The 22,814-nt window shown below is 41.9% G+C and overlaps 1 protein-coding gene across 1 annotated transcript; it reads right to left on the reverse strand.

Moving 5' to 3' along the window:
* Window positions 1–1,051: 1,051 nt before the first annotated feature.
* LOC137283577 (glutathione hydrolase-like YwrD proenzyme) lies at window positions 1,052–22,410 on the reverse strand. The gene is made up of 11 exons (XM_067815152.1): window positions 22,190–22,410; window positions 20,620–20,773; window positions 19,969–20,122; window positions 18,690–18,780; window positions 17,320–17,435; window positions 13,995–14,235; window positions 13,568–13,739; window positions 11,912–12,071; window positions 11,237–11,345; window positions 3,035–3,179; window positions 1,052–2,793 (listed from the first exon to the last, which is right to left on the reverse strand). Exons 1-11 carry the CDS (start codon window positions 22,290–22,292, stop codon window positions 2,562–2,564), a joined length of 1,677 nt encoding a protein of 558 aa, XP_067671253.1. The 5' UTR covers window positions 22,293–22,410; the 3' UTR covers window positions 1,052–2,561.
* Window positions 22,411–22,814: the final 404 nt, after the last annotated feature.

The raw sequence follows: 22,814 nt of genomic DNA on the forward strand, positions 1-22,814 counted from the left end.
TGCACTATATGCAAGACCTGCTGGTGCATTTTAAGTTGTTCAGCACATATCTTAAAAGATATGCAAGTCCAATCGAGGCATGGTGCCTGTACCAGGTTTTGAACATCTAAATATTGCATTATTTTTAACGCTACTGTAACAGAGATGCATCTCATAGCTGTAAATGTACTACAGTATGAAGACGTTCTTTCTTTTGTTTTAGGCTGCACAACTTACTTATTGGTATGTAGGTATGTCAAGACATTAAAACATTTTTCAAAAACAGCTGTAATGACGAACTATGTGCGAACTCAGTGTTATATGATTTAATTTCTGTCAGTGCAAATGTCCAGAGTTTAATAAACTGACAGATGTGTGTCCAGACAAAGTACAAGAACTGTGTATGAACTCATTCATACAATTCATACTATGAGAATATGAAAGACAAGAGATACCACTGACCAGACCTATCAATAGGACATCTGAAAAAGTTATCATAGGTCGTGTCATGTCCAAGGGCATCCTCGATATCTCCGGGGCATATGCACTGATGAATATCCACTATACCCTGGATGCATCCACGGCTCAGCTCGATTATTTTATTACCTCCCTTTCCTGGCTCCGCATTCTCACAGTAGCCAGTCAGCTCAGCCACAGTTACAAATGAGCTTACCAACAAAGATAGCAGTTGCAGCTGCAAAGGTTTTTCGCAGTGCGACTCAGATTTGGGGGAAATCTTACAGACAAACTGACTGCAAGTACCCCTTCTATCTCTTTCAGAGAACCTCTGCATGGCTTTTGTTGATTAGTTTAATCAGTTAGATAATTTAAAAAGCGATATTGAGTTGTGATTGCTATGCTCAACTTGCCAGCGTAGACACCTGACAGGCTAAAAAGCCGCCCAAAATGGGTAATGAATTCACCGGGCTGAGCCATACGAGCATCTCAGACATGTCAGAACATATGCCCTGGAGATATTGAGAATGGTCCAAGCAATGCAACTGTGATAACTGCAGTGTCTTTGACTTCAGAGAGACCTGTGTGCCCCAAATACTTTAAGACAAACAATGTGTTTTGTTGGAAGTTTTCACTTTTATTGATCTAAAAAATATAATCAACAAGAATATAATATATATATGAAACATTACATATATAATTTAAAGGTGCTGATGCTGCTGCCAAACATGGCTGTACATTATATCATTACAAAGATATATTTTGTCATTAAGACTACTGATTAGACATAGTGGTCTGGGATGAGACACTGTGGTCTGTGATGAGACACGGTCTGCGATGAGACACAATGGTCTGTGATGAGACACGCTCTGCGATGAGACACAGTGGTCTGTGATGAGACACGGTCTGTGAGACACGGTCTGCGATGAGACACAATGGTCTGCGATGAGACACAGTGGTCTGTGGTACTTTCGAGCAGTACAATCAATTCTAGGCCTCTCTGTAAATAATGTAAATAGTGAGTCAACTTGAAAGCATTTAAATTTTATCTTAAAAAAATGAAAAACATAAGGTTGAAATACATACAAGTTAATTTAATCTGTTGTGTCATTTTTGGATGTCTCTGTTACATAATGGGACTGATGAATGCAAAAGAAATACTAGGAATCCAATTAGAGCTTAAAACAACTCAAATGCATGGCCTCCAACAGACACGAGTTTCAAACGTCATCAGTAAACTAATACTGATGTCATAAGTTTAATCTGATACAGCTCTGTTCTGGTCAGTTTGGGACAGTCGGTTTAGCTGTGCCTGAAAGTTATTAGTTCCCCCCTAAAATCCACTAGCCAAAATTTGTATGTAAAAACTAAGCAAATGAATGCCAAAAGGTAATACACCATTAAAAACAAATGAAAAACATGTTTGAAATATTTTGTTTATGCTCCAATGTGTCCTCATAAAGCTGCTAATATGATGAACATTTTTATCAAACCATATTTTCGCATGATTTAAAGTGTATAATAACTTAAGATGTCAGGGTTTGAAATGTTTATAAAATGATCTGGAAATTCACTAGCTAGTCAGGCCAATGACAGTTGAGATTTACTGGCCCGACTGGATTTTTACTAGCTATCGGCTAGCAGGGCAGTAGCTATTTTGCACAATGGTTCTGGTTAAGAAAAACATTCTTGATATGTCTTCAGGCTGATCCTGTCTGTCAAGGCTTAATGACTAGAACTATTTTAGAGCACAACAAGAGTCAATTTATCTAATGTGATGGACATCTTGAAAGCTCATAGAATTTCAACGTTTTTTTGACTGATTTACATACCTTATAACGTTTTTTGAGACAGAATGGTGAAATGTGTGATTTCTTCTTGATGTTATTTTGTAATTTTAAAACTCAGCAGAAAATCATGAAATCTTCTGATATTAAGTCTGTGTAAGCCCTGTTGAAATATTATTAACATATATACAGAAACATAACAAATTAATATGCATCATCATTGCTTATGCTTATACATAAATATTTGGCAAAGTTTGATCGTGTAACATTTCAGTTTGGACTTCAAACATTGCTGTTTCATCAACAATAACTAGACAGCATGTTCATTCACACAAGTTCTCAGTATGCTGCCACTTGTCCATCTGCTCTAGGATCTGATCCAGACCATAATGCATTGTTGCTCTGTTCACTTCCTGTCTGCCACCAGTTGCCACGAGAGATAATCTGACCTCTTCCAAACTTTGACCTGGCATGACCTTGAACTGGTCCTGCTATTGGATGACCCATGTTCCTTAGTTTCTCCAGGGTTTCCTCGGATATTCCATCTTCCAAGTCTATCACTGGGGACAGTCTGAAAAGGATAGATAGACAGAGAGATAACACTCCGCAGTCTGTAAAGGTGACATATAAGGAGGTGGTGGCAGTCTGAATAGGAGAGAGAGAGAGAGACAGAGAGAGAGAGAGAGAGAGAGAGAGGGGCAGTCTTTGCAGATTCAAGAGAATGCTAGGGAAGGGAGGTAAATCTGGTCACAGCAAGTCATCTACAATTGATGCCCACATGCCCCAGGGATAAACCTTCAGTGTTCACCTACCCGTATCCTCCTCCAATGACAAAGCGGGGTTGGTCCAGGGCCTCCTGTGGGTCCATGTGGAACTCCAGCATGTTGAGAAGGACCTGCACATGTCCCTGAGGCTGCATGTAACCGCCCATCACACCCAGCGTGCACAGCAGCTCACCTACACCACAAGTAGGTGAAATAGCTACGGTATGTCCATTAAGTGAGTGAGTGAGTTTAGTTTCACGCCGCACTCAGCAATATTACAGCTATGTGGCAGTAAGTCCATTAATATAATCCAATACAGTGGAAGCTGTCAAAACTGGAAGCTGACAAAATCGGCATCTGTCCAATCTGGCCAGTTGTCAACACTGGCATAAAATCTCAGTCCTATCTGTGGCTTGAACATATATCATCAGTTCTGCAATCTGGCACATTGTCTAAATCAGATGATTTCTTCAGTCCCTGTAAGTGCCGGTTTAGACAGCTTACACTGTATATGATACAAGTACAAAATATATAATAAGTGGAAAATATTGACACAGGGTTGGAAGTTGTCAATAACTGCACTTACAGCTGATTCAGATTAATGTTTGAGTCTGAGCAGATTGTACGTTTACTTTCCTGGTGAGAATTAGCATTTGCATGCCAACTAAGGCATACATATTTTAGGTCCTTGGATAGCGTATAATTTTGGTGCCTCACAACATGTGGTCAGTTTGATGCAAGTTGTCCCATAGATGGTAAGACAACCTGATATTTAAGATGCCAAAAGTGTTCAATAATTGCACTTGTAAGAATCTCATTATGTAACTGATCCATTAATTTTGTGATGTCCATTTATTTTGAGTTCTTCTTAAATGTTCAGTGGTAGTAGAGCAATTGTTAGCTGAACAATGCACAATGACTCGAATCTGACAAAAAAGGTAAATTTGATGGAGATTAATATATTCATATACATTGTTTCAGATTTGTATTATACGGTCAACTACAGTAATAAATCCGAACTAGAGTCTCAACGGAACTTGGTTTTGTGTTGTCAAGCCCGTTACGTATAGTTGCCAGGGTGGTCATGTTGAAAGAAAGATTCAGGGTTTCATGTGACACACAAATACTACAAGTATGTAAAACATATAGCAAAGATGCAGGGAACCGAAACTACTGTGTCTGCAGACACATCGATATGCACAAAAATACCAAGAACACACCTACAGCCAATCAACACTAGTTGGTTCATCATGATCACTGATATATTCAAGACTCTGAAGTCATTATCTGAATGTTCAGTAAACTACACCACTTCAGTACTTTTCAAGACCCTCATATTACCAGCATGGACCCGTAAACTGTACTAATGGATGTCCCCTGGATCTCCACTTTTGTAAGTCAAGGTCAAACTCTGCAGACCTTCACTTATCATAAGAGAGGACAATGGCAATACCTACATTGCATCATCAAGACACAGTAGTGACTGTATCAGAGAGGAAGTGGTTCTGCATTTTCCTGCCCACTTGTTTTGTTCAGTGAACTTATATCCAAATTTGCTTGTCCAACAGACAAAAACACTTGGTTATTTCCACCCCTGGTATCATATGGTATGAACACAATCATACCATAATACACAATTTACTGCCGATACTTGTTAGCGTTGTTCTGCACACTTGTACAATAGTACACACCTGCCTGTATTTACTAACTTTTATTGTTATTCACACCTGAGTGGCTCATTGCATTAAGCGTTCTGCTCAGGTGTAGTTGTACCTGCATGTACCTCAGGGAAAGAATTCACAATTTCCCACACAATAATTAGTGGTCCTGTCTGTACTTACTGGTACAAAATATCATTCACAGATTAATGCCAAATTCCACCTGGACCACTGGAAACTTATCGTGAAGTGAATGTTTATCCTGGTGAATTTTTTCTAGCCAGGGACCACAGGACCAGCATAAATTTAGCATACTGCTATCCTGGTGTCAGGGCTTTTTAATGATCTAAGGCCAAAACATGTTTTTTATCTTTAATATCGTTCAAAGTTTCTATTTTCCTAACCTTGAGTGATAACGGATATGTTCATCTATTTCACACACAAGTATCAAGTGTTTCATACTAAAATTGGAAATTTTAACTATAAATTGTATATTTATATACTTATCCTATCTCACGTTTGACCCAGTGTGGAAACATGCTGTCAGCTAAGTTGAATAAAATCTTCTTGGCCTCTGTCAGTTGGCTGGAGGGCCGTAGATTACCCTCTGACACACTGCACAGACAAGGATGCATTCCACAAGGGGGCCAAGAGTAGCACCAACTCCCGATATGCTACTACGTACTTGTGATGGGTTGCCTCGGAAACCCCTTGGCTTACACAGCACAAAAACTCTAGGGAGTGGGTTAATGTGGCTATAGCCGCAAATTTTGCTAAGCAACAAGACATGGTTTCTCAAGGAATTAACGCCGCTGCTCCACGAATTATCAGGAGACCCCAGTGATCTAGCACATCCCTGCTTCGAAACTACCCCCTACAGACACACACTGGATGGCGGTGAAAGGAGGAGTAGCCTGGATGCTCAACTAGTTTAACGTTCGGTACCGATCTCCCTACTTACCAAGGTGTGAAAGGACCTATGAGCGAACGCTTTGAAAACGTTTAGGTAATCGGAATTCAACACTTCACTGACATGATTGCTCAGAGAGTAGAGGTCAATAAGCGGAGCGTCGATCATATCTGCATGTGCACAAGACTGCCCGCACAGTCTATCCAGCCATGGGTATGACAGTACACCATGCCCTAGTTCCCTAGGTGAGAATGATCTAGCCCATTTGAACAAAGTACATAAGATATGGATAACATCGATATCGCTTATTATGTACACAGCAAGACCGAGAACCTGGAGATGCTTATCTGCGTGCATGGGTCGGCAACACCTGCTGCACCAGGACCAATGGACCGAATTGATGAAAGCCTTCGATGTCCGTGACTGATACATCCCCTAGGTAATGAGTGGCAAACACAGTATCTAACTTTCAAAGGCAACCTTCCATAATGGCTTGCAGTGAACACTTCCCATGGAGCGCCATGGTGGAAATGAGCGCACATGTTTCATGAGGCTTTGCTGACGAAGGTGGTGGCAAGTTTGGAAAGCAGTATGCTTGCAGAATCATGGATTTCAACCATAAAGCCAAGCTTCTGCTGTAGCCAAGGCCAGAAGGAAGAAGGTCTTGAAAGTGACATGTTCAAAATCTTTCCCAGTCAGTGGTTCATATTCATTCGATGTAAGATGATCCAAGACAACGGACAAATCCCAAGCCGGGGCTTAAAACTTCTGTGATTGATCTTCCAATTTATACGACCTCAGCAGAGACTGGAGTTTAGGGACAGTAGACAACTTTACTCCCACCGCGGCTGCAATAACTGTGTTAAGTGCGGCCAAGTAGGTAGATAGCGTAGCACCCTTCAACATCCTAGAAGACTGTATGTTTTGAAAATACACTGCAACCATCTGTGGCGATGCTGTCGTGGGAGACATAATGCCCTGCCCTCTGCAATATGACTCAAAATTCTTCCACTTGTTATCATAAAGTGACCTTGTACTAAAGTGACCATCGTACTGTAGTGATGGCAGTAGCGACACGTTTAGAATAACCTGTGGCCGTTAATGATCAACGCAAATGCGCCAAGTGTGCAGATTGATTGTTAATGGAGACCAGTGTAGTTGATCTGAGTGCGGATGCACCAATAGATCTAACTGAACAGGAAGTGGCACTGGATCTGGATTGGCTAGCTGTCGAAAAATCTATGAACCAACTCCTTGTCGGCCAAAAGGGCGCGACAAAAAGCAGTGTCATCTGCCAAGTTGAACGTAACTTGAGAAGTACATGTGGAAGAAGAATGTAACTTGAGAAGTACATGTGGAAGAAGGGCAAGTGGTGGAACGCGTCAGCGTTGAGACCGTCCCATGGTATTATGTACGCATCTAGTCCCCAGGCTAATGGATCCGGAATTGGAGACACAAACAGTGGTAGTTGATGAATGAATCTGGTGGGGAACAGGTCTATAGTCGGCTTCGTCAGTGGGAAGCAAACAGCCCTGGATGCAGCTTTCATTCTGTTGGGGACAGAGAGTCCGTGATGACATTCTTTACCCCTGGAATGTGATTGGCTCAAACCGCTACGCTTAATGAATCTAAAAGGTTGAAAAACTGTTGAGCCCACCTCAGAAGTTGGGTCGACCCCATCCGATTGATGTACCAAACGACCGCTGCATTGTCCAACCTTAAAAGGCAAACCTCTTAGTAGCGCTCGCCAATGAGTGATCACCAAAATTACTGCCCTGAGTTCCAAGACATTGATGTGGCATGCGAGATCTGTGGGAGACCACTGCCCTGCCACTTGCTGATCGAGAAGGTGAGCTCCCCACCCATGTAGTGACGCATCTACATACAGGTGGTGAAACAGCAGCAACGGCTCTAAACAAACTCCGACACAAACATTCGATTCTTTGCAAGGGTCGAAGCTGAAGTTGACCCCTGAAAGTGAGGGCCTGAGCAGATGACATTAACCCCAAAAGCTCCTGCCATTGCTGCAGCGTCCTGGGCTGAGACAAACCAATGGGAATCAGACGTAACATCTTGTCGAACCTCTCCCTCGGCACAAGAAGTTTGCTGACCTCAGTGTCGAATACCGCCCCAATGAACTGCAGATGGCGTGTACGGATCAGTTTCGACTTCTTTAGATTCACCAAAAAGCCTAATTAGCAAAGAAGCCACATCACAAACTCCATGTGAAGAAGCAGAATGCCAGCGTCGATTCCAGCCAGGATGCAATCGTCTATGTAAGCCTCGAACACAATCCCCCGATGCAGAAATTTGGTGATCAGCCTCGTGACCTGTGTGAATAGCCACGGGGCTGAAGAAATTGCAAACGTTAGCACATGCCATTGGTAGTGAATGCCCTGGTACACGAATCGCAGAAGCTTCCGATGGGTAAATCAGAATGTGCAAGTGGGCGTCCTGCAAATCCAGAATGACCATAAAATCTCCCGGTTTGATAGTAGTCTTGAGCAACGCTACAGACACCATTCGAAAGTGAGGAGGGGTCTGTAGGTACTTCTTGTTGAACACCTTCATGTCGAATATTAGTTGGACAGAATGGATCTTCTAAAATATCTTCGCTGCATAAATCCCCAATCTTCCTCTTGCAGGAGAAGGCTGGATGGGTACAACTGGAGGCGGAAGAACCCAGTCTGGCTCTGATGTCCTTGAGTCACTGATTGGATGTCTTCGTGGGGTCAGCCTGGCCAGATCCCCCATTGGGTCTAGGTGCATTACCTGATCACCTCTGTCGATTTGTATGGTCCCTGTTATCTCTGCCTCGAAAGGACAAATTGACACTTGCACGCAAATCCGGATTGGAGGGCTCATACCAGGCGGATCGACGCTGTTTTGCAGACTCCTCCATCTGCAATCTCTGGTACTTCAAGAGCTCCGTAGACACCTGCAGGTGCGCATCTTGGCTCACCTTGCTAGCCACTTCCCTAATAGTGCCATTGAAGAGCATCCTGCCCAACCATGGTTGAGGGAACAGGTCCGTACAAAATCTGTCCTCCCACAATGACAACTGCAATGGACCCCTCATGCACATGGCTGTCAAGTACGAAAGGAAATGTGCAATCAACTCCAAAATGCAGTTGAATTGTTCCTGTATCAAACCCATCGCTGCCCTGATATAAGCTTGTTGGTATGTAGAAGCATGTTGCAGTGCCATGGCTATTCCCTCAGAAGTCATGAGTACCGTGTTCAAGGGTCCTCAAATCTTCCTAATCGTCTCATCCACTGACTCAGCTCTTGGTCTTCTACCAAAAAGAAAGAATAGAACCTCTGCTTCGAACCCAGAAGTGAAATATTATCATCAACTGGCGGGGATGTGATCAACGACGAGAACCCATGGACATGCGCCGCAGACAGGTTGAAACGAGGCAAGGTAAAACCATCCTTACTGTTCCTCAAATTGGTGAATGCTGCATCCAACGAAGTAACCAACTGACAAATGCATGGCCTAGGAGGGAACGTAATCGAACCAAAATCGCCAGACTTCATAATAAATGTAGATAATGTATCATCTGAAGACATACTATGCTGTAATTGTAGTTTGTCAGCGTTCCACACAAGCAGTGAGGACCTAACAACCACATCAAATCTTCCATCAGAACTCAAAGAACCATCTGACGCCGGAGACGGTTTAGCCGATCGCCGAAGTCTAGCCAACTCATGAGATGCTGTAGTCTGTGACGTTGTTACAGGCAACGAGATGGGAGTCACCGGATCCTGACGCCGATGCGCCGCAGCAACTCACAATACAAAATCATCACAGTCCATGGGCTATGACATAACTGCTTCCAATCCCGGAACCCATGAAACTGGTAAGCTAGGCGCAGCAGTCGAATGCAGTACACCGTACGTTGCTCCGGTAACACTTGAATACCCCGTTGAACAGGTAACTAAAGGTGTCCTAACTGCTGAAGTAAGCACACGTAGAACTGACATAGAAGAGGTGCACTCCCGCACCCCCCACTCCCGAAAACGCTTCCACTCAACCCAGCATGTTGAGTCACTACCCTGTGAATCGGCACGGAACTGAAACCACTCTGAGGAAATCAAGTGGTGATTACACTCGGCACACCCATGAACATGGTACTACATGCCATCAGTGAATCGAAACATGCCGATGCCCTGGAACTTATCGGTTGGAGAATCACTCGAGTACGATCGACACAAGAAAGTGCTGAACCATGCTGGTGAATTAACATTGTTGATTCACCCACCGGAGGTAAGGTGAATGCTGTCACATTGCGAATCGCCGCATCAAATCCAAGAGGTTGAGCGAACGCCACATCATGTTGTTGAAACGCTTCCCTGTGAATTGAATCGCTACCATGCAGAGGATGGGATAACACTTTGGCTGACTCACTCAAATGGTCTGGGATGTCACGATCTCTTGTACACGATCGAAGTACTTTCAAGGTGGCAAAAGTGATCTGGAATCGTAGCGTAGTGGGAGGGAAATGACTGGTGGTTGAGAAAGCACTATCATACATGGTGGTGTTGAAACTACGCTAGCGTCCCTTAAACTCCCTGAAGTCGACGGGCAAAATAACTGTCTGAGATCCTCACTAAGATAAGATCCGATGCCTCCTGTAAAAAGTCTTCATCTGTCGACCTAGATGTAGAACGCCATGCCACCAACTTAGGGAGGTCCTTTTTTGCCTTCTTAGGCGCTGAAGAACCATCTTCTGCCCTGCACCTATCTCTATCTGACGTCCTCCTCTTATTCACCCGCTGGTACAGATCAAATTGATCGTCATCTAATCCCATACACAAACTACATCAAGATGACCTCTCACACAAGCCAATACAATCGACACAAGAATTGTGCGGATCTGCCAACGAAAAGTTGCAGTTACATTCACAACACTTGCGTTTTTTAGAAGTATTCTTCTCTTTAGAAACACCCATCGTCAATCACTAAATCAAGCTATCAATTCTCTCACAAAACATGTCCAGCCTGTGGTGCGACAAGAAAGAGAATGACTAGTAGAGGACGCCACATGATCGGCTGCACGTACAGGCGTCTATTACAGGGGCAGACGTCGGGTGGTCAGAGGCCAGGAAGATTTGATTCAACTTAGCTAACGTTTCCCCACTGGGTCTAAGACAGGAAGAGAGATGCATAACGTGAGATAGGATAAGTTTAAAAATATAATGTTGATGACATCATATCTACGAAACTGTTGCCACTTTCCATATCCAGGAATTTTTCATGCGTTTTTTATACTGCACTGTGATCACATGACTTCCTATTAATATATTGCCTGTCACAAACAGACGACTGATCTTACTGATATTTCGCTCACTATTCTTCGTTATATAGGTAACTGATTTTGCACCTAAAGTGGTATTAATGATCTCAGGTATATAATATTGATGTTTGTTTGCTTTTTACATAACTTAACTTCTGGATTCCCATTCTCAGTAAAACTTCTCACAACAGAGACTGGGCATCCACCCACCCTACCGATGAATTTGTGAATTCTGATCACACACATATTTCCCCAACATAGCGCGAGCAATGCAATCATCAAAATCACCACAACATTGAATTCAGTTTGCAATGGTAGAATGCAGCCAGATCTGACATCATAGATCATGCCTGTATTGTTCTGACTGTGTGTTTGTACGTACCAGTGTCTGCTGACGTCACCATGGATGGGATGATAGTGTGGTATGGCCTTTTCCCACCAGCTAGACAGTTGGGGTGGGAGGGGTCCAGGGAAAAACCTGCTCCACGGTTCTACAAAACATAACACTCCAGCTAGACTCTATTCATCTCCAGTTAGTCTGGGGTACATCTACTCAACTGTCTTCCTTGCTGGCTAACAATTGAGAACTGGGCAGTCTGGTTCCGGGATTTGGATAACTGGACGTGATTTGTTTGTGTTTTATTTAATGTCACTTAGAAATTTTCAAACTATATCATGTTGACTTAGTAATAATCAAGTGTGTACCTGACAAAGCAATGATTGATAAAATGAGCAGCAATTCAAGCTCACTGGGTACAAGGTCAAGCTTTCAAACAAGTCATTGAGTCTAATAACCAGATGATCTTAACAGCTCTTATGTCTAAGTTATGGTTTCAGGGAGAAATTCTAAACTCGAATCCAGATTAATAGAATGCACTTTATGTCATGCCTAAAACGTAAAGCCAGTGAGTTAATATATACATAATAATGCTACAATCCCTCATCTGAACTGACCTCTGAATAAAGCATAGTTAAGATGTAACACTTTCATAAATATATGTTAAAGATTCCAGGTCCTGCTTCAAGAGAACACGTGAAGTGCCGTTGCAACACCTACCTGTAGTGTGAAGCCACATCCTTCAGGGACTAATCCAGTCCCAAAGCCCATGAAGTTGCTGTTGATGAAGGAGCAAGCATTGCCATCACAGTCGACGGTGGTGAAGTAAACAGTGTCACTGCCGGAGGTTGGGCTACCCCTCTCTACATCAGCCATAGCCCTGCCGACAAAAAGACAAAGTCATCAATATCCCCCCACAATGGTAAAATATTCTTTATGAATATGTCATTTAGTTATGACTATGTCAAATGTTGGTGAGGATATAGCAGTGAGTGAGTGAGTGAGTGAGTGAGTGAGTGAGTGAGTGAGTGAGTGAGTGAGCTTAGTTTTATGTCACACTCAGCAATATTCCAGCTCTCTGTAAAAAATAAAGTCTGGACCAGATAATCCAGTGATCAAGAGTATGAGCATCAATTTAAACATATGGGATACAATGTTATGTGTCAACAAAGACTGTGACTATACTACAAAGTGGTAGGAGAATATTGAAAATTTTAAAGTTTTGCTGTGGAAAAGAGCACTAACATTAATTTGAGTTAAAGTCAAACTTTTTGACATGGAAATGCAAAAAATATTTTCTTCAGAAACCCAAAACTGCCAAAAGGTAACAGTACACCACAAGACCTACCTTTGTGCCAAGTTTGGTTAAAAAATATTTAATGGTATCAAAGTTCTGCGCTGGAGAAGAGCAGTACCACAAATTTCAGTCATAGTCGAAAGGCCAAAAGGCACTCTAGGGATCCCTGTTGACATATTTACCAAGTTTGGTCAACCTATCACTGATAGTTTAGCAGAAGTGCTTGGGACAAGTGTGACAGAGGCACAGACAGACAGATGAAACTCGTTTCTTTATCCCTGGATTGTACTGGTGAAAAAGCAATAGTAATTGGCAATGAACAATGCAAACATGTTTCAAAACCTCAAATATTATCTTAATTTTGGATAGAAAAGGCTAAAAAATTGAAAGTAGTAGGCTTAAAACAAGATAAGCATGATGTAGAAACAGTGACATTACCATATTTTACAGAAAGCAATGTCCTGACCTTGACCTATGAACACAAAACCGAAAGGTCCCATACAAGAAGAAGAACATGCCATTTCAGAGACAAATGCATAAATATAATTCACAAAAGTCTAACCACATATCTCCTTTGCTCTGCCTTTGCCTTGACCTTGACCTTTTTGTTTCATGCATCACTGTACCATCACCAAACAAAACGTACAGGCAACCACATATTACAGGACAGATAATTCTGCACACTGATTTCTGACATCTCTGGGAGTGAGTGAGTGTAGTTTTACGCCTCACTCAGCAATATTCCAGCTATATGGTGGCGGACTGTAATTAATTGAGTCTGGACCAGACAATCCAGTGATCAACAACTTGATCATCGATCTGCGCAACTGGGACCCAATGACGTGTCAACTAAGTAGCGAGTCTGACCATCCGATGCCGTTAGTTGCATCTTACAACAAGCAAAGTCACCTTTAATGGCAAGCAGGGGTTGCTGAAGGCCTATTCTACCCTGGGACCTTCACGGGTCTCTGACACCTCTGATCATCTAATACTGCAGCATAGGTGACTGAACATGTCAATGACGTTTATAACAGTATGATGAATTCCAACCCTTTGCGAGACTTGAACACTTGCCATACCTAGTTTCACTGATGAGTTGTCTCCTCTTGCTGGCATACTGCTTGCTGATCATTTCTTGTATGGGGACACTGACCTTGGAGGGATCGGCACAGTACCACTGGGTATCGGCAAAACTCAGGTGCAAGGCCTCGATAAGGAGGTGCAGGTACTCAGCAGAGTTATGTCCCTTGCCTATTAAAATGGGCCAAAAAAAATTCAAACCCCAAGAATACAAAACAATTATTATTCCAGTGTCTGATGTTTAGCATCACCCTCATATATCATCACACACTCCCATGATCCTATCTTGGTACATTTTTGTGTTTTGAGAACCTCCAATTGGTTTATTTGCCGGGATAATCAGTTTGAGTGGCTTAATTATGATTAATTACTTATTCCAGCTGGAGGGGTTGCTGAGCATAAACCAACATCTGCCTGCTGACTTACTTCTAAGATCAAAGCCCTCCAGTATATTGAGGGCCATGAGAGCCACAATTCCCTGACCACTGGGAGGTATCTCCCACACCCGACACCCTCGATAGTCAACACTGATTGGCTCCTCGAAGGTGGTCACATGACTCTTCAGGTCATCTAGGGTCATAGCTCCCCCATGTTGTTGGACGACATCAACCAAAGCCTGAGCCACACGTCCTTCATAGTAGCCTTTCTTTCCATCAGCAGCCACAGCCTGAGAAGAAGTGTACACAAGATTTAGAAAGTTTCTAGTATTACAGGCCCTACAGCCTCACGTCAGTATTCATGGAGAAGAAAGATACCTTGTACACAGTAGAAAGAACAAATATGTGATGATGAGCTATCTGCAGTATGTAATGTGTCTTAGTCTGTACATGTATAGCGTGCATATTCTTCACTCAATGCATGCTGTATCTATTCATGAGGAATTACATCGCACCCAGAGAAATCATGTCAGTGCACTGATGGAGACCACAAAACTTCAAGGACATTCTGCATAATGTCAAGGGAGAAAAAGATATATGCTGCCACCAGTAAGCTCCTGTTCAGACAGAACAAGAAACTGTTACCATCCTCTGCTTCTGGGTCTGTACTGTGCACTGTGTTCTCTGATTACTTCAAAGACATTATCATCAATATACGATCAACTTTGTCGAATGAGCATGCATCTTGCAGCGTTTGTAGTAAATCAAAAAATGAACATGACAATATAAGCAGTTTGAATTCTTTTCATCCCACCACAGAACAAGAGGTGCAAAGATTGTCTCAAATCAAATCCTGCCAACTTGACGTGATGTGTCTCTCAAAAAGGCAGTTGTCACCCCACTGCCCAAGAAATCCAACTAGCACACAGACTGAAAGCACACATCACAGCCCACCTTTGCAGGTTGCATACCGTACACACCACAGTACGGAAACAGCCATGGTGAGCGTCCTAAACCACCTCCTTCAAGGAGTTGACAAGAATGGTGCTACAATTCTAATTCTTTCAGATTTGTTGGCAGCGTTAGACACAATTGACCATGACATCTTCATGAGGACCCTGAAGGAAAGAATAGGTATCAATGGCACAGAACCTCAGCGGATTCGTTCATACCTTTCAGAAAGATACCAATGTGTCGTAATCGGTGACCGGAAATCAGACTCCAAGGAACCTACAGGGATCTGCCTCAGGTCCCTTGTTATTCACAATGTACACTTGTCCCTTAAGACACATAGCTTGGTGTTACAGCCTTTCCTTCCACCTTTATGCTGATGACACACAGGTGTATCTTTCCTTCAAGCCAACCTGTCGCCCGTCATCCATTTGTGCAAATCGAGAGCTGCATACAGGCAATCAAACTTTTAATGACAACGCACTGGCAGAAGCTAAGTGGAGAGAAAACAGAAGATATCATCAAAGAAGTCCTCAAGCAAATTGCTGAACATTTTCCTCTGCCAGACCTTCATATTGATGGTCATATCACTGCCCCAAGTCCTGAAGCTAAAAACCTTGGTGTCATCTTTAACCAACACTTTATCTCTGGATGCTCATATTAAGTCAGTTAAGTCATTCTACCACCTATGAAACATCTCCCAAATCCAGCTCTACCTTGATGAAAGGACAAACTGTTCATTGATCCATGCATATATTTCATCTCAGCTGGATTACAGCAACTGTCTACTCTATGGCCTGCCTCAATATCAATAGGAAAGCTCCAAAGCGTACAAACTTTTGCTGCTAGGCTTGTCTCCAGATCACAGAAATACTCTCACATAACTGCTGTTCTGCAGAGATTATACTGGCTTCCTAATATCAGACAGAATCCAATACAAACTCAATCTTCTTGTTTTCGAGTGTCGCAAGAACCTAGCTCCAAAGTATCTACCTGGCCTGATCAACAGATATCAGCCCCACTGAAATCTCCAATCTGAAAATCTTGGTCTTATTCTTGCCCCATGTTGTGAGTCCAGCACCAGGTTTGGTGATCGATCATTTCAGGTGGCCTTTCTCTAGAATCAACTCTCACTGGTGATATGGAAAATAGACAACCTGAAGATTTGAAATACAAACTGAAGACCTACCTTTTTAGGAAAACATATAGTGCCTACCTTTTCTTTCTTCATTTGTTCGGAGAGCGCTACTGAGCAGCACCTTTGGACTGGAACTGGTGCTATCTGAATGTTTTCATGATGATGATGATGCATTACCACCCATTGCTTACCCTTTACACAATGAAGTCTAGGCACAACGCTGTCCCACCACCCATTGCTTACCCTTTACACAATGAAGTCTAGGCACAACGCTGTCCCACCACCCATTGCTTACCCTTTACACAATGAAGTCTAGGCACAACGCTGTCCCACCACCCATTGCTTACCCTTTACACAATGAAGTCTAGGCACAACGCTGTCCCACCACCCACTGCTTACCCTTTACACAATGAAGTCTAGGCACAACGCTGTCCCACCACCCATTGCTTACCCTTTACACAATGAAGTCTAGGCACAACGCTGTCCCACCACCCACTGCTTACCCTTTACACAATGAAGTCTAGGCACAACGCTGTCCCACCACCCACTGCTTACCCTTTACACAAAGCTGTCCCACCACTCAGTGTTTCCCCTTTACACAAAGCTGTCCCACCACTCATTGTTTCCCCTTTACACAAACATGTCCCACCACTCATTGTTTCCCCTTTACACAAACATGTCCCACCACTCATTGTTTCCCCTTTACACAAAGCTGTCCCACCACTCATTCTTTCCCCTTTACACAAAGCTGTCCCACCACTCATTCTTTACCCTTTACACAAAGCTGTCCCACCACTCATTCTTTACCCTTTACACAAAGCTGTCCCACCACTCATTCTTTACCCTTTACACAAAGCTGTCCCACCACTCATTCTTTACCCTTTACACAAAGCTGTCCCACCACTCATTCTTTACCCTTTACACAAAGCTGTCCCACCACTCATTCTTTACCCTTTACACAAAGCTGTCCCACCACTCCTTCTTCACCCTTTACACAGAGCTGTCCCACCACTCAATGTTTACCCTTCATACAAAGCTGTACCACTACCCATTGCTTAGCCTTTACACAATGCTGTACCACTACCCATTGCTTACTTTTTACACAATGATGAGGGATAGCAATTAACAACAAATGAAACCATGCTTGTTAATGAGGATAAAGTGTTTGGAATTTGTGATTGTTCAGGTTTGGCTAGTCCAGACTTGTTTGTCTACAACTTGTTTGTGATACAGCTTTAGTATTGCTGATGGCAGCATAAAACAACATTTTTTCACTCAGTTATACCCTGAATGTCTTGGCTAGGTTCGGCATTTTCATGATGTCACCATGTTTTGGAGCTTCTCCATTCAAAAGCAGATCACAACCATGTTTGTTAGAGGCATCAGTTAGGAGATGAGAACCTGAAAAATGATTAAATCGTTTCGATCAAGTCACAGAACTTACCTACAGGTATGTTTGCTCATATCAACATTTACTGCTGAAACAGACCTGTGAAGATCCCAGTTATAACTGATCTTTGTAAGAGGTGACTAATGATATTTGGTTGTCAGAATTATTGACTTTTTTGACACCCGACACCGTATTCCATTTGCATAGAATAATGCTCATTTTGCTGATCACTGGATTGTCTGATCCAGAATTGATTATTTACAGACCATAGACCTATGCCTGGAAAATGCTGAGTGTGGTGTCCAACTGCACCAGCATGGCACTTGTTACACTACCTGGTGAGTGAGTGAGTGAGTGAGTGAGTGAGTGAGTGAGTGAGTGAGTGAGTGAGTGAGTGGGTGGGTGGGTGGGTGTGTGGGTGGGTGGGTGAGTGATTGAGTGACCCAGATAGCATTCAGACAATGGCCCAATGTTTGGCAATGTTGGGCCAATGTCTGCCAATCTTGGCCCAAGTCTAAATGCTATCTTGGGAGTGAGTGAGAGAGTTTAATGCTACACTCAGCAATATTCAAGTTATATGGCAGTGATCTGTAAATAACCCGTATCTTCTATGGTTCCCCCTAAAGATTTATATTTCTGGATCAGACTGACTCTCCCAATTTGGTGGGGGAGTCAAAATAAAAATTTGGGGGTCAAACAATTTACTAAGATAATCAATTTTCAACAAACAATTTCTTTTTCTTTCAGGTATATGCCTCTAAGTCTGACTTCTCAAGAATTATCATGTGTACTTTCGAATCAGTTTGAAATCAGAAATCAATTTAGTTACACTTATCACCTATAGCACTGTATACTTCTGATTAGTGATTGTATTGCATCAGAAGTGACACAGTATTAGTTGCTTACCCAGGTTTTCCTCAGGCACTTAATTAACATTGATCAGACAAAACATGGACTGGTCAACTGGGTCTGTCCACTGTGTCCAAGTGGGTTTTTAATGATTTTGGTCATTCATAATGATTACCCAGAATGTAACAATTCAATAAAGCCATTCTGTACAGATTGTAAGCTGTTTGGAAAACTCACCCACAATTTGCAACTCGCCTATTGAACAACATAAGAGCTGCTCCATAATCAATAATACATGCCACGTTTCAGTAGTTTATTTGTTTTCCATTGAAATTACCCACTGCTATCATATATGATTCACAGAATACAAACACAAAATATACACTATTGTCAAGAATAATGACTCGTATCGTTACCTTGATTCCAGAAGTATGCTGTACATTTCTGTACCGGGAATCCATTCTCTGCCAGGTCAATGGCGGGCGCCAGGATTTCTGACATTGTCAGCTTGAAGCAGACGTCAAAACATTCAAGGTCAAATATGTTTACATGTACTTTGATACACAGTTAACAATGATAATAAGGGACTTAGAGGCACCACACATCTTAAGTGTAGTTTGTTATGTGCAATTCAGCTAATGTACAGCAAGTGACTGTACAGCCGTTAAGAACAACTAATTATCTGTCAGTTCACTACAGTGGACTCTGTCTAATTTGGACTGGCTTAGGACAACTAAAACATCCAAACTGGAGTGTAGTCAGGGTTTCATAGAAATTTCCTAGAAACATTATTTCGGGACCGTAAGTTCAGTCCTGTATATACAGCAGTTTGAGAAAGACGGAGACCGAGTTGCACTGACCGTGAGAGAACTGTATAAGCGTGTTCAGAATAGTGTTGTGAATTGGAAACAAAGTCCACTCTTCATTATTGGAGGACTTGTGGTGAATGATTTTCAATTATATTCAATATAAACACATTTTTTATGTAATCACCAATCTTAAGGGGCTTCATCCAGGTTTTGTTTCATAACATAGCTTTTTGCTGTAGAGCACCTGTTTGATTATGAATATTCCTCAAATTTAATGGTTAGTTTACTTCATCCAAGTCAGTGATACTAAAACAACAAAATTCTCATTAATCAAAAATGTGTTTTTCACAACTGATAATCATTATTAATCCTTCTTTTGATTGATTTTCGATTTTTTTTAGCATCGGGACATCACTGGTTCAGAATAAACATAATTTAAAGCACTTGGACTCACAACAAATAAAAAGCAGTTTACTCAACCCAAGTATGTCAAGTCTTTTGTTTCATAATGACACAAAACATATCAGACATCATCAGCAACACTGATCACAGGATACTAGAATGATTTGTGAACATTTTCCTGAAAACTTTTGATAAACAAGGTCGACCTTGTTTTGCTCTCATTGGAAAACAGGCTAAGCTGTTCTACATATTTTATCACCGAAAGTCTAAGAAATCTGTAAAACCTCCCAATATTAAACATACTGAGAGTTTATTGGTAGGTATCAATAGGGTTTTTTTTGTGACAATTTCTGCAATCAATCAATATTCAGGTTCAATTACAGGCGACCAAAACATTTTCACGTATGTCATACTGTCAAAAATGTACAAAATATTGTACTTGTGTAGACAGTTCCTGAAAGGAAGACTGCATGAGAGTATCTACCTTGCCACTTCCAAATTTCTCAACGGTGTCAACCCACGCTGCTGCAGCTCCGGGGACAGTAACAGCATGAGCGTGAGTAACTGGAAAACGATGATCTTTGCTGTATCCTTCACCTTTCAAACGGTCCAAGGTCAAGGCTGATGGTGCACGCCCGCTACAGATATAATCAGTAAGGGTGAAGGTAGAGATTTGTTGTTTAATGTCACACTCAGTAATATTCCAGCTACATGGCGGTGATGTGTAAATAGTCAAGTCTGGACCATACAATCAAGTGATCAACAGCATCAATTTATGCAGTTGGGACACAATAACATGAGTCAGCCAAGTCATTGAGTCAGACCGCCTGATCCCGTTAGTCGCCTTTTAAGACAAGCATGAGTTGCTGAAGACCGATTCCAGCATGGATCTTCACTCTGGTTGTAAGGGTGAAAACAAATCCTGTCAAAATCTATGGTAATATGGGATGGGCTGAACTACAACATGCAGCTGCAAAATAGGTTTAGCTTCTGAACTGATGTCATGATTACTTTTCTGAGAAACATGTCTTTCAGAATCTTTCACTCTGAGCAGGTAGCTAACAAAGATATGATAAACGTACTGTGTTTTGACATCTGAAATTTTTTGTCTTGTCTCACAAAGCTGTTAACATACCTGCCATTCAAACCTTTCACTGTTTTTGATTTTGCATCATAGAAGAGGCAAAATGCATCTCCACCAATTCCAGTTGAGCATGGCTCTGTCACATTCAGGGCTGCTGCCATGGCAACGGCAGCATCAGCAGCATTTCCACCTGACTTAAGTACATCTGAAAAGCAAGTCTTCAACTACAGCAACAGCAAAGTCATTATTTTCTGGTCATACCTGGGTAAACATACAAATATTCATATGTAGGAGTCTATGGTCTGTCTGATAAAGACTGCTGTCTCCAGGCAAATCAACATTGCCTTTAAGATATTTGTAATTCACTGATAATGTGTCCAAAATACATGAAGAAGAAGCTTTAATGCCTAGTTTTGCATAATTGTACTGGGCCCACTTGCACAACGTGATCTAAGTGCTACAATGACTGTAACTCCCATTCTCCAACATAGGCTTAAGACAGTCGTAGCTCTAAGATTGCTTTGTGCAAGTGGACCAAGAATTTTTTGCCAGTGACATTTAGTCTGGCCATAAACCTAGGAAGTAGGTATACTTTGTTGCTACAAAACAAACTCAGTAAATGAAAATACTTTATGATCGATATCAATGATGGATATGATAATGAAAGATCTCTATATGTTAACAGACAAACACTGTAAAATGTGTAAGTAACAAAATGACTGAATGAAAAGAATGAAGCTTTGAATGATGTAAACATAAAGTAATTCTTCAAAGAACCCTCAAATCTCTTAATTTCTGAGTTGAAGCAGGGTATGAACACGAGTGTAGCCTTTTATAGCTGAGAATGCTATAGCAGTGAATTCATAGACCAGACTGGTTCGTAGATGTGAAAATTTGGTGGATTCATAGACAGATTGAGTGGTGAACTTGTAGACACTAGCAGGGAGATACTAACAAGAGATGGTGTAGATTATCCCTGACACTAGTAAAATGGGAACACCTTAATATCATTGGTAAAGAAGGTTGAAATTATGACATTAGTGTAAACTAAAAGTGTTTGAGTTTTGTGAAATAAAACAATATGTTAGGTAATCATGATGAAAGCTGAAAAAAAAACACGTTTCGCAGCGGGCCAGACCTGACAAATTCTTCTGCCTATGGGATGACTTCCACACCGCTATTGTACTAAACTGGGTTTTGTGAAATAAAAAAATATAGCAGGTAAGTATGATCAGCATTAATGTACGGAGACAAAGCATACCTGAGTATCACTGAAAACAAAGAAAAACAACTTTTTTTTATACACAAGCGATTTAGCAAAATTAATATGCTTGCAAAATAATATTATTCCTTAATTTATACACGTCTACGAAATCACCGTCTCGCTCACAGAAGCCCGGCCACTGTTTTATGGCATACATGAATTCTGCACAGGAGACAGATACAAATTGTCAAATGTATTTGATACACTGGTTACGTTAGGATTTTACTTTCTCTTCAATCACCAGTAGATCATCCTGCCAGTGACCTCGGATAGCAGGAGGAGTAGAACCTTACCTTAAACCACATGAAAACTAACGGCACTGTTTCTGAGGACTGTTTACATATCTAGTACCGTTACCTCGTCCGATCTGTGATGCTAACGGCTGACTGCTCGACGCGCTTCCATGTTTGCTGACAACACATGATCTCCGGGACTGGAACTTCAGCTCGCTGTCACCCATCTTGCGATAGCGTCCTCAATGTCGGTCAGGGACGAATGGTCGAGTTCTGCAGGTGGAAGGCACGTCAGTGTGCCCTGTCATATTCACATGGTACACCTTGCCAAGGGAGGTCACTCTCAAGAGTGGTGTTATGTTACGCTCGCTTATCGTAAGATGCTGTTAGCCCACTGGTTAACAGTGAATAATGGGTTGTTGGTATATGGCCTCATTATATGGTAACCATATTTATAGAGATAGATCTATGGTATACTTGATAAACGAGGGCGCGTATACTAAATCAGGTGAGAGTATAACGGGATGCAACATTACTTTTCAGGAGCGGATACAGCTTTTTGAGAAGTGCACATTATTCAGAAACGGGTGGGTGCACACTTTATTTTTACCCTAGTTTCAATGGCCATTTAACAAAATTTCATGAAAAAGGGGATGGCTGGGTTCGGTTCCACCTGTAGTTCTTCAGCTTGGTGAACAATGGCTTGTGGGTATATGACCTCATTTTATAACGATGATATTTATAGGGGA

The sequence above is a fragment of the Haliotis asinina genome, chromosome 5 (assembly GCF_037392515.1).
Source record: "Haliotis asinina isolate JCU_RB_2024 chromosome 5, JCU_Hal_asi_v2, whole genome shotgun sequence".
NCBI lineage: Eukaryota > Metazoa > Mollusca > Gastropoda > Lepetellida > Haliotidae > Haliotis > Haliotis asinina.

Bases quoted from the DNA above. Each gene is read 5' to 3' on its own strand.
- LOC137283577 (XM_067815152.1), bottom strand. From the start codon at position 22,292: ATGGGTGACAGCGAGCTGAAGTTCCAGTCCCGGAGATCATGTGTTGTC. The intron at 13,740-13,994 runs GTAAGTCAGCAG...CCATTTTAATAG, and splicing joins GGAGGGCTTTGATCTTAGAA to GCAAGGGACATAACTCTGCT. The intron at 11,346-11,911 runs GTAGGTGTTGCA...TATGTTTTGTAG, and splicing joins GATGTGGCTTCACACTACAG to AACCGTGGAGCAGGTTTTTC.